The sequence below is a fragment of the Centruroides vittatus genome, unplaced genomic scaffold (genome assembly GCF_030686945.1).
Source record: "Centruroides vittatus isolate TY-2023 unplaced genomic scaffold, ASM3068694v2 contig_709, whole genome shotgun sequence".
Taxonomy (NCBI): domain Eukaryota; kingdom Metazoa; phylum Arthropoda; class Arachnida; order Scorpiones; family Buthidae; genus Centruroides; species Centruroides vittatus.
This window is the reverse complement of record NW_027122450.1, coordinates 65761-78621: the sequence shown is the minus strand read 5'-3', so window position 1 is coordinate 78621 and position 12861 is coordinate 65761. Positions and strand designations below refer to the sequence as shown.

The window sequence follows — 12861 nt, the reverse complement described above, 5'->3', positions numbered from 1 at the left end:
AAAATTAATACATAAAGAGAATTAATACATACATATCTGTATGTATGTATTAATGTTAGTATGGGTGTGCGTGTCTTTGTGACAATTTTGTTCACTCACTATGAAGTTCAATAATTCCCGTGATTTTTGTCGAAAAAGTTTTGAAATTTTGCAGTCTGATCGTGTATTAGAGGGATTGTTGCTATTAGATTTCGATGGATAACCTGGCGTTAGGCGCGGGGGGGGGGTTAACACGGTGGGGCGCACGGGGTGCACCTGCACCCCATACGACTAAAGTTGTTACTGAAAAAATCAAAAATTTTTCGTGGTTTTTTGTTTTTGACGTTACTGGGATTGTGTTTCTGATGTATTAATCAAAAATACTACTCAAAATACATCATTTTTGTTTATTTATAACGAAAACAAAAAAGTATTACGTTTCGGGAATTTTTCAGGGAAAAAATCGTCTACTTCAAAAGTCTGTTTTTCAAACTGTAAACAAATCTGTTGCTATCTAATCGTTGAATCGTCTTCCCGTATGTGTTTTTTAAGTGTTCCAACCATTAAATGCTTTGTCACAAACCCCGGGCCAAAAATATTTCAGTATTTCCAAAAATACATCCCCTAAAACTCTACAGCAACTAGAGATAAAAAAGCAGATTATTGGCAGATAACATGAATAGTTAACTTCTTTTACACTGTAACTGGTTACCTTCTTTGTCTGTTATTAGATACACCAGTAAAAACAATTGTCGGTAAAATTCCCGCGAAATGTCACGCCCCCGCAGACTACCACTTCCTTTTTTTTTTTTTTTTTTTTTAAACTCTTTCCGCCCTGTGGGCACTAAGAGGGCCTCTTTTAGTAGGCCCATTATGGGTTCGGCCAGGCCCACAATGGGCGACCGGGTGGTGAGGGACGGGGCCCGACATATCCGAACGGACCAACCCCCGAAAAATTTCTGGGGATTATTCGACCCGTTCGGATTCGATCCCGGGTCCCCCAGAGCGGTAGGCTGCCACCTTTACCGCTCGGCCATCCAGCCGTCCAACGCAGACTACCACTTTAACTTACGTAAACAGTCGCTATAAAATCGCTTGTTTTAATCGTTTTTTTCACTTCTAACTTGGTAACGAGAAATTGTTTGACGTTATTTAGACAAATAAATATGTTTTCAAGACAATTTAAGAATAAATGTTCCCAGAAAACTCCACTTTTCAAACTTTCAATGCTAAGTCTATGGGACACCTTTGTTCTGTTAATTGGTCTTAAAAATCTTATTTATACGCCTTCTATGCTTTTATTTGTCATTTGTATTATGACTGATTCGATATCAGGTAATGACCGTTTTTTCAGTAACTAACTCGGCTCCACCCCCTCCAGTGGTCGCGCTAATAAAACTTTCTCCGTTAGGCGCATCCCTACCCTCCAAAATTAAGTGTTTTAATGTTTTATAATAATTAATTATATAAAAATGTTCCTTCATAAGGTATTGCAACAAATGACGCCACAGTAGTTTTATAGTTGTTGCCAAGAAAGTTCAGCTTGTTTTTATTGAATTTTATATATGGCAACAAAGTTAATGATGCTCAAAAAAGTTCGCTTGTTGCAGGTCTTTTGTCCCTCAGTTATATCATCTCTACCTATTAACTATGACATCCAAGAAGAGTATGGAAGTAACAAAGCCTAAAAGGAAGGTTGTGGTATTGAGTACCGAGGTGAAAAAGGAAGTTACAGAAAAGTACAAAAGCGGTACAAGTGTGGTGGATCTAACGGTGGATCTAGTGGATATTTAAATTTTCCTATTCAAACACGTTTACACAGCAGCAAATTGTTATACCAAATTCAGACTGAAGAAAAATCACCTAATAAAGGCATAGCAATAATAGCAAGTACTGCTATACTTTTATTAGATTTCCTCTCATTTTCTCCGATTTCCAGCATTGTTTTCTTTGTAAGTATTCATTTTGAATCTTCACTACTCGGGAGTTGTCATATTTATGCGATTAATTATGTGTTTTCAATATAATTAGAACCTATTGCATTGCTTACGTCTTTAAATATCTTTCTGGTGTGCTTAACAAACGAATATTTCATATCAATTTCAAAATTATTTATATTACAACAAGCTGATAAGTGACTTAGGGTCACTTATCAGCTTGTTGCTAGGTCCGAAATGCATTATTTTTGGAAAAATAAAGTGCTTTTCTAAGGCTGGTTTTGTGTCCTGCAACGTTGTAATAAGTCTAGCAATAAAGAAAGGCCAACATAGGGCTCACGATAAGAAATTATGTCATTTCAAATAGATCCAGATCCAAATTACTAATTAGTAAACGATAATAACATTAGCGTTATCACTTTTTCACGAAACTAACGATTGCAACGGAAAATGCATAATTCATTAATAACAAACAAATTTAAGGCAAACGTCTTTAAAGCATTAAAAACGCTACACATCTCCGTTTCTAATACATGCAGATATTAAATTTGGAATATTGGATCATAAGAATTTCCAATAATTTCAATCACGAAAACACTTAAAATTCCAGACTAATGTAATGTTCATCGCATTCTTCCTTAATTGAAAACTGTCGTAAATGAACAAACAACTATTAATTCCATCGATACACTTAGTCCACATCATACGTGACTCAAATTCGATAAAAAATTTCAGTCTCGCTTAGCTTCCATCAGATTTTCTACATTGAAATGTAGGAAATTGTTAAGGACTTAATCGAAGCTTCACAGAACCGAATTATTTCGAAAAGTGTCATTTTCCAAATATTATTAACAACGGAACAATCTTAAACAGTAAAGAAAACATTCCACAATTGAAATTTCTTCAATAAATCCAACATCCTGTATTTTGCGACTAACAGCCGTAAAATCCAATGGATTTGAATGAAGATGCCGGCTGTCCTGTTTGTCTGATCCACTCTGTTCTTCGAGCGTCGAAGGTCTTTGCTATAAATATAACGGCGGACTGCCATTGCCAAAACAATGGGAGAAATGATAAATTTGGCGTGTTGATTGACAAAGCTTACATCTGTTATGGAAGAATAATAGAAATCTTCTTGTGGTCGTTGACACTTCGACAGTTGCTCGAAATCTTTTTCCAAGACATCCCGTGCGCCGATTGGGTGTACGTTTTCGGAACTGGTAACGTCATTCTCAGATACATATATACCATTCTATATTTATTTTGTTCTTTGATATTCAGCGTGTTTAAAAGACGGAAACTCTCATTCCAATACAAGAAAAGTAGTTATAAAGAAGAAGTTACCTTATACAAATATTTCGAACAAGTTGCATTAATTTCGTTTACGGCATATTTTATTTCCATACTTTCCTGTTGCATTATAGGCGATTTGTTGTTATTTCCCATTGTGACGTACCGGAAGAGCGTAAGAGAAGCGGTGTTATGCAGTATTATTGGGAATATCGCTTTCATATATGTATTTGCTATCCTTTTCTTAACGTCCTTGCAGACATTTATTCTTGGATATATAATACATAACAGACTAAAGCGATTGTCGACAGACACGAAGAATTTTAACCCAAATAACGGTTGTCTGGAGATATTCTTAAACACGATTATAGAAAAGCACACGGAAATAATAGACATTTTTGATCGAGTAAACGAAATGTATAAATATATCTTTCCTTTAATATATACAACGACTTTGCACTTAATTAGTTTTTTCATCTACGTAGTGGCATTTATCGACATAAATTTGTTTCTCACAATCGTTATGTCGGGTTTATGCATAGGTTTAATTTCCGTATTTCTTATCACTTCTTTTTCTTTGTCACATTTAACTTCTCAGGTAAGTGCTGTTTTCAACTGTAAAATACTGACTTTGTTGCTTTAATATTTGATTATTCTTTACTTTAATATAAACTAAATAATGAAAAGACCCGTTAACTATTTTTCTCTTTTCAGTTGTATGACGATATCATCGAAATCAGAAGATTTTCCTCTTTTCACTTGAAAATTGAAACCAAACTGAAGGTAGTACACCTTTGTAAATCTGACTTTTGTTATGTTAATACTTATTGTCTTTAATTCATTGATTTATTAATTAGTTTCTAGACTTTATGAAGCGATTTGCAAAGACCCCGATTGGCATATCTGTCGGAGGATATTTCTTCATCAAGAAGAATTTTGTCATTAGAGTGAGTACCGTTTGTTATCCTTCACTGTACACGATGACTCTTGCAGAAATACTAGAAAATCCTCTCGAGCATTTATGAAGCTATTTACCCGCAATTATTGAATATTCGGAATAAGATTTAATCGTGTAATTTTAACTGGTTTATCAAGGTAGAATTGTCTTTAAGATAGTCCTGAAATTTAAATTTTTAATTTTATAATTATTAAACAAGGTTTTCATATTTACATACAGCGATTCTTTGAAATGTTCGGCAGTTACTAAATTAAATATTTATTTCTATATCGAAATAAGCACGAACATTTTTGCCTAATTAATGAAGATTTATTTTTCAGGCTTTAAGTGCACTTCATTCCATTTTGTCGACGTTAGTGAAGTTAGGTAAGGAGAAAGCAAACGAATGCAACTTGCACCAAAGACTTAACCAGAACGTATCCGATTCTTTCAATATTTTCGTAATTTTTGATAATTAAGACGATGGTTTAGTTGTTGTCGTCAATAATCTTTTACAATTATCAGGGCTGTGGAGTCGGAGTCGTCAAAAATCCCCGACTCCGACTCCTTTTACTTTCCCAATTTGTTATGTATATAAAAAACCGAAAAAGTATTTGGATCCAGTGGCGTAGCGTGGGTGTCAGCCGCCCGGGCGGAGGAAAATTTCGCCACCCCCTAATTTAGGTATAAGTAATGAAAAATTCCGTGCTCATTTCAATCGGTCAGAATCGTACGTGCGACAAAAATATGAAATGAAATGGTTCAAATTTTTACAAGATATTATTATTTATTGTGAAATTTTGCCGCCCCCTAAAAGTATCGCCCGGGGCGGGCTGCCCCTGCCGCCCCCACTACGCTACGCCACTGTTTGAATCGTGTCACATTTGACTTAAAGGGCGTTAATGCTATTAAATTATGGTTCTTTATTACAGATCGACCGGGTAGAGACATAGAAAGGGTCATGTGTCGTATCTCCAGTGTGGTCGGACTTAATGAATATTTTACTCGTTATTAGCATTCACAATCTTATAATATAATCGAGATGGGTTAATAATAATAATAATATCGATATTAAGCTCAGAGTTCAAACGGTTAAGAGTTAAAATCTGGTACACAATTACGATACATCATAAGAATGTACACTAAGAAGGATTTTTCGAAATTCCTCTCGCGGGGGGAAGAGGGAGAGGGTTAAGGATTACCCCGTTTCTACCGTACTATTTTAGATGCGGTATTTTGCGTTTTTGAGAAAAATCGTACTTTTAGACCCATCTAAAACTTCTCTAATTAGTCTCGGAAGAGAGAGGACCTAATTCTTGCACCCAGTGAAAACAGGAAAAATCGGCTATAATGTAAATACAGTAGAACGTCGTTTATCCGAAAGCCGGTTAACCAAAAGTTTTTCAGTCCCACTGTGTGGTGCTGAATCGAACGTTTTTGATACTAGATTAACTTCTAAAGTATATTTTTTTTTCGTTTTTATATTTTTCAATATATTTACTTTGAACAAACTAAAGAAATAATTTTTAACGATACAATAGCCTCGATTATTATTATAAAAATTTTCGTAAGGCTTAAAATCGACGAAAATTCAACACGAAGCGACACGCAACGGATAAAAAATCAACACGAAGCGACACGCGACGGTGAAAATTTTCAACATCGGATAGGTTAATATATTTTTTCGTACATAATCGGTTATCCGAACAACCCCAGTCCCCAATTGATTCGGATAAACGACGCTCTAGTGTATCTTAATCTTCGTTATCGTTACTTTTTGCGTGAGCAACATCTGGCTCATCTGCTACTTTTCTTTTTATAAAACTCATCTCTACCCTCAAAATTAAGCTTGAGTTCTAATACCAGTGCAGACAGAAAAGGAAATCTTACAAAATTTGAAGATGATATTTATTATGCACTGGAAAAAATAAATCACATTGACCACTTTTCGTGTTTGGATGTTTAAACGGCAATATCCAAAATACAACATTGATTGTCACAGCATTGTCACCAACCAAGTTTCGGTAGAGCGTTTATTTCCAGCTCTTAAAATTATTAAATACGATTTAAGAGCTTCAGTGAATGCTGACTTAATAGAAGTGATTGTAAGGAGTAATTTAGTTTATAACAGAGATGAAAAACAATAAATTAATCAACGTGGCAAAATAAGCAACCATTTTTTTCACCAGTCTAAATGCTATATTTCTCATTCTTGACTTAGTTTAGTGTATCTGTATACTTATGTATTACCCAATATACTCGTGTGTTATTTACTGTACAACATTTTTATTAAACTAATTTGTTTTTATACGAATGTATTTATTACTTTTATTCATACACGCTTGCCAAATACCAATGCCATCATCAAACGAGTAAATACAGCAAATGTGTACTTATATATTCAGTGTGTCGAATTTTAATGTTTAATTAATTTTTTGAAATGGTTTTATATTGTATTTTTCAAAATAATAATAATAATAATAATCGGAATCGTCGTCATTATTACTTTTCCGGCTGTTATACAGTATAGACCTATAACAAAGGAAAAGAATGACGATCGGTCAAAAAATGACTTTCTCGAATTTTTACTCTTTTGGACTCGGGAAGCCTCGAAACGTAGAGAAGGTTTACCAATTTAGTTCAACCATTTTCAAGCTTACCCATAAAAGTCCTCCCGTAAGGCATTATTCCCCGCATAACGACTATCACAAACGGATACAACTACTGTTTCGTGACAATTGCGTCACACTTTACCACGGGGCGATAGAGTCTAGAAGACCATGCCCAACTAGCTGATACGATACGAAATGAGTAAGAAACTTCCCGATCGCTAGTGGAATAAAGTGAAGTCACTTCGAGGGACGTCTTCATGCAATCCGCTTTATGCAATACTGGCAAAAAGATAAAAAAAATAACGCAAAATATATCACTAAATCTTTACTTATTTTATGAATTTTCACCAAACTGTTTCCATCGATTTAAATGTAAATTTGACTTCAAATAAAATAAAATTAACAGTTTTATAAATTGTGCTAAGTAGCGATTTTGGTACTACGTAGAGAGATATCTGGTAATGCAATGTAAAATATGTACATATGTCAAAAAAAAAAATTTAGATCCAAATTCGTTTCCTATTTTCCTACCTATGAAAAAAGTAATAACACTAGCAACTAGGAAAACTTTAACTAAATAAGGAAAAAAAAGCTCATTATACCAGATTCGTTAGTTATATTTGTCTCTTAGTTACGTTCTAAATTAGAGTTAATGTATCAAAATACCGATAGCTGGCGCTCGAGTCGCTTTGCGGTGAGAAGTTGATTTATTCATATGGTTAGTAGACAGTTTTGCCGTTTATTTGCATTTCTGTAACTTTTTTCTTCGAAAAAAAAAGAAACAGCAGCATGCCGAATAAGTGTTTTGTGACTGGGTGTAAGTCTGGCTACAGCAAATTTGGTGAAAAATGACCACTTCCGAACCAGTTTAATAAGTGGATAAACGTATAAGTCCTGGGAAAAATTTAAAACTCACAAGGAAATAATGAATACAGTATATCTGTTTAATAAATAGGCGTACTTGCATTTTTCTATATAGATATATAATGAAATACAGTAATAATATAATTGGAAAAATCATAGCCTATCCTCTAATGCAGGTCTGGCCAACCCAAAGTGTTTCGCGGGCCACTTTGATCACGTGTAACATTAAGGTGAGCCACAATTTAGGCAAACATGCTTTTAAAAAAGTAAAACAAATACAAAATGAATAAGATTTTATTGTTGTGCCAAGAGTTCGTACTCGCACTTGCGCATTATAACAATGACACATGCAAATTTTCATTAATTTGTTTTGGTATACACATAACGGGAAACAAAAGTTGTAATAGATATATATAATATCGCTTAGCGGGCCACACAATTTAACGTGACGGGCAGCGGGTTGGCCAGGCCTGCACTAATGCATTTAAGCAGCCAGAGAAATTTAACTCAAATAAAGGCAAACTTTATTTTTCCAGAAAATTTATTAATTTTAATACTGGGCCTACGTGAAGTATACAATTTTATTTGATTCAGTAATAATAAACAGTATTTGGGATGCCACACACACTATTTTTGACAGCTAAAATTGCATAAAATGACCTGCAAATTGTGTCTACATATTTTACTAGTTTATACGATATTCTGCACCATTAAAAGTAGAATATGAATGCAGATTTATTGATAAACAAGGAGAGATATCAGAATAGGCTATGTGTAGGTCTATATATGAATGCAATATCTGATAACATGTCTTTTAGACTCAGTATCGTCGCTATCACAGCCAGTATCTAATAACACTGTTTGAGTTCTTGCCATCTTACATTTACTCTATTTGTCAACAACTAATTCATTATCTGCCTGTAAATATGAAAATTGACTTTTAATCTCCTCTCTCTAACATAGGCCCACCACTGGCTAAGCGATTTCGGTCCCTGATCACTGTTGTGGGTTCGCGCCTCATCAGGATGGGCTGGCCACGTGGAGTTTTTCGGGTTCTCCCCACGTCTGTTACGCTTGAATAGTTACCCTTCAAAGACCTGACGGAACTTAATAACCAAACAAACTCTAGTCTGTTCCTAACCTTTTTTTGGCTCAACTTTAATTAATAAACACAATATCTATTCATTTGTAAAATTTCGTCGGATGACAATAAAGTTTAACTTAAATTGAATACACAGTCTGTGAAAAGGGAATACAAACTTTTGACCACCGACTTTTCATTGTTTCTACTATATAAATAGCTCTATCGTCCCTAAATGGCAAGGATGGAAATAAAAAAAAGACGTCTGTGACATTGCCAGTTCCGATTTTTAAACTTGTGTTTTTAATAGGATATTTATTCTATTTTTAAGGGAAGTTTTAATATTGACAGTCAAGTAGCCGAAAATGAAAGGTCGGTAGTCAAAGGTTCGTATTCGGAAACATCGAAAGTGAATAAATGGCGATTCCTTTTTCAACAGACTGTCTTCAATTAAAAAAAAAAGGCCGAGTTTGGCTGTGCTTATACCAACGTTCGCCGCAAAGCGATTACAGCGCTTGAAATAGCAGAAATATTTAATACTCCACTTTCGTAGCATTACAGCTATTGGGAGCTGAGAGACCAGTATATCTATCCACTCAGATTATACCTATGCATGTAGACAGAAATCGGAAACGCAATGGATATTAAATGATACATACTTATTTAACACGTGTCGCTCATTAGTGTCACAAATTCAGGGGCAGATCTACTTAGGGACTAATAGGGCTTAAGCTCTGGGCTCCGAGTGTCAAGGGCCCACAAAAATTGAATTATCATCATAAATTTTTAATACTTTTTCATTATACTTTTTATATAACATATATAAATCATTTATATATTATACAGACCTACAGCCACCCCACATTTATAAGTATAAATCATTCAAAAATTTCGGTAGAAATGGTCTTATTAAGCATATATTCAATAAAAGTACACCCTTTATAATGTGCAACTATTCGTAGAAAAATACATGAATTAAGTTTAAGAGGGATTACGAAAAGTATTGTTTATCAATTTACACAGTAGAGAGGGAGTCAAAAATAGCTGAAAATCTGTAATATAGGTCCCAAATTGGTAAATTTGCCAGGTAAATTTTAAACATTACAACGTCACATCCTCTTCGAGCAGACTGACATCATCGGAATGTTTGAATTTAATTAAAGTTTACGTCCTTGAAGTGTACTCGGACTCCCAGTGTATTTTCCTAAAAGGAAATGTTTTTTCTCTGAGAGTTACCAAATTTCCTTTGTAAGTCGCATAAAAAAAGCCCCGGATGCTAGAATTGACATAAACATCCTCATTTAAGAACTATTTTAGCAGAAAATTCTATAATTTCGACAGAAGAAATAATTTCCCAGTATACAGTCGGACGTAACATACGGAAACACTAGCTTGATACACAGATTAGTGTGGAAACTTCCTCAAAACGGGCGGAAGTAAGAAATTATAAGTGTTTTATAGAATGATTTGACAAAAATGGCTTCTAAACTTTCGTTAATATCATAATTACTGTGCGTAATATAAATATTACAACAATAAATACTTTGTTATTCATCATCGGTCATTCGAAACTAAATAGTAACTTTGCTTTTGTACATGTTGCAATTTCTATTACTAAACAGGAAACTACATTCGAATTTTTTAATATAAACACGACTGTAGCCTATTTTGGTGTCATTTTAACAGCAAATATCGGAGATTTTTTTGATAAAATATGAATAATCGCTTACAAGTAAACTTTCCTTTTCTACAGAAAATGAAAACAAGTAGGAAGTGTCTACCTTCATTTCAAAGGATGAGTCACACTGTCGCTTGCATACGAGATTCATTTCACAAATATGTAAATATTTATCATATTTTAGACCTTCGAATTAATTAACCTGAAAACTTAAAGAAGGAAATCCGTAAAAGGTGAGAAGTAAACATTTCCTTTTCTTACACTGTGTATTAATGTTATCGAATCGTTCGTTTGTTGTGTGTCATATCGTGTGATTAGAGGTGATCTTAAAAGGAATATCACCTTTGTATTTTATGTGAATATGCTATCTCTCTTCGACGTCTCCAATGACACTTCTCCTTTATCATTCTCTCGTCACTTTTAGTGTCAAATAGTAACACTTTTTAGGGCATTTTACTTCCATTTTGTGTAGTTCGCCTGTTCTGTTTAACTGTAAACATTCCTTACATCGTAGGTGTAACTACAATAGATTCAATTCACCATCAAGAGTCAAAATGTAGACAGTCGACGAGCCAATTTAAAGTTGAAAATGTATAATACGGTTCGACAGCTAGACGTGAATTTACATTATACATCCTCTTTCATCTTAAAGGAAGTTAGAAATTCCACAATTGCGTAACCACTTAGTCACTGATACGATTAAGATACGAGGGAAAACCGTTCCGCTGTTTATTTATTCATCTAGTAACATCGTTGTTACGTTCTTCTGCAGTAAGTTAACGAACATGCCACTAGCGTAACTCTGATCGTAACGTTTTGCAATAAATTAAGGTTTAGTTCTATTCGTTGTTATAGTTTTCATGATGAATGCAACGATGGGAGTAGGTGACGATTTGAGCGAAGCAGAAAATTTTACCAATATGACATCAACGGACACAAAGAAGTCTTCTGTAGCAGACTTCCATTCTATAATCATCGTCTGCTTGGCACTTTCTCTCATCTGTCTGCTGATCATAGGTGTAGTTTACAGCATCATTTCCGATTTTAGGAACATTCACGGGAAGATACTTCTGTCTCTATCTGGAAATTTGGGAGTAACGTACACGTTCCTCATCCTAGATCTGATGTTCAGAAGGAAATTCTCACCCATCGCTTGCGTATCCATAGGATTCGTCGTCCACATCACCTTCCTGGCTACGTTCTTCTGGACTAACATCATGGCTTACGACGCATGGAGGACGATCACTAGAATGAAACCGAAAAAGATTCGTACGAACAAGAAGCGATATCTCTGTTACGCCGCGTATGCTTGGGGTGCCACGCTGCTGATATCACTCCCTGCCGTTATTTTCGACAATACGGATTTTATACCCGTCAAATATCGTCCAAATATGGGTGTTAAACGCTGTTGGTTAAGTGGTACCCCCGCTTTCCTTATGTACTTTAATAGTCCGGTTGGTTTCGTGCTGTTCACCAATTTGATATTCTTCCTGATGACCATGAAAACTTTGATACAATTAAGAAACACAACCACGATTCTACACGTTAATAAAGACAAACAGAGGTAAATGTTTTATCGCTTCTTTCTGTTGTTTAATGATTCTGTAACTTCTTCTATAACTTCAGTTTCAATGTATTACTCTATGCCTATCATTTTATTTTTTATAAATATTCTTTAAGAAATAACAACACACATTTTCCTTACATTTTAGGTTCTATCTGTACATCAAACTGTTCCTGATCATGGGTCTGATATGGATCACAGAATACATTCCTTGGCTTTCTGGTATATACAAACTATATGCCATAGCTGGAATATTAAATTCTCTTCACGGTGTATACCTCTTCGTCATATTCATCTGCAAGAGAAGTGTTTTCCGAAGTCTTCGCGATTTGTATAAAGGTGCAAAAGTGGACAACTCTAACTCTCGAAAAATCTCTCAACCCACTCTCGGTACATCCATAAAGGGCAACAGCAACAGCGTTTTCTATTGTAGCAGCAGCTCCGAAAATACAGAAAAAGTCCGTATTACACCAGAATGAAGTTCACAAACTTATTCTTCAAGTTCCCAATTTATTATTGCAACTTGGATTCAGCAGCCACTGATCCTAATGGTGATTCGTGACAAGGTCCTTTGCATCGAAGCCGTACACTTTCTTGCAAGATTCGCAATCGAAAATTAACGACTTTTAGTTGTTCTACTCGAAAGTACAGGTCATCCGTGGCTCAACGGCTCGAAGTTTTATTAAGGATACGAATTTTTGTAAAGAGAAACGTTAATGAAATTTTAGCAACTCAAAATAGTTCTCTGTCCAGTTTTGTTAGTGTTTGTGGATTGTTCGTTTCCTTTGTTTGCGTCTAAATAATATATAAATGTGATCAAATATCCTTTATTGTATAGTATGAGGCTTTTCTCGCCGCAATAAAATGTTCTGCTTTATCAGAATGATTAAAGAAGCACAATTATTAAATAACACAAAAA

General features: G+C 34.7%; 1 protein-coding gene across 1 annotated transcript; it reads left to right on the top strand.

Annotated features, from left to right (window-relative positions):
- Window positions 1-11080: 11080 nt before the first annotated feature.
- LOC136980554 (probable G-protein coupled receptor Mth-like 3) lies at window positions 11081-12509 on the top strand. The gene is made up of 2 exons (XM_067276685.1): window positions 11081-11942; window positions 12091-12509. The coding sequence occupies exons 1-2, from the start codon at window positions 11239-11241 to the stop codon at window positions 12419-12421; spliced, it is 1035 nt and encodes a 344-aa protein (XP_067132786.1). The 5' UTR covers window positions 11081-11238; the 3' UTR covers window positions 12422-12509.
- Window positions 12510-12861: the final 352 nt, after the last annotated feature.

Excerpts from the sequence above, each read along its gene's own strand:
- LOC136980554 (XM_067276685.1), top strand. The coding sequence starts at position 11,239 with ATGATGAATGCAACGATGGGAGTAGGTGACGATTTGAGCGAAGCAGAA. Across the intron at positions 11,943-12,090 it reads GTTAATAAAGACAAACAGAG|GTTCTATCTGTACATCAAAC; the intron begins GTAAATGTTTTA and ends CTTACATTTTAG.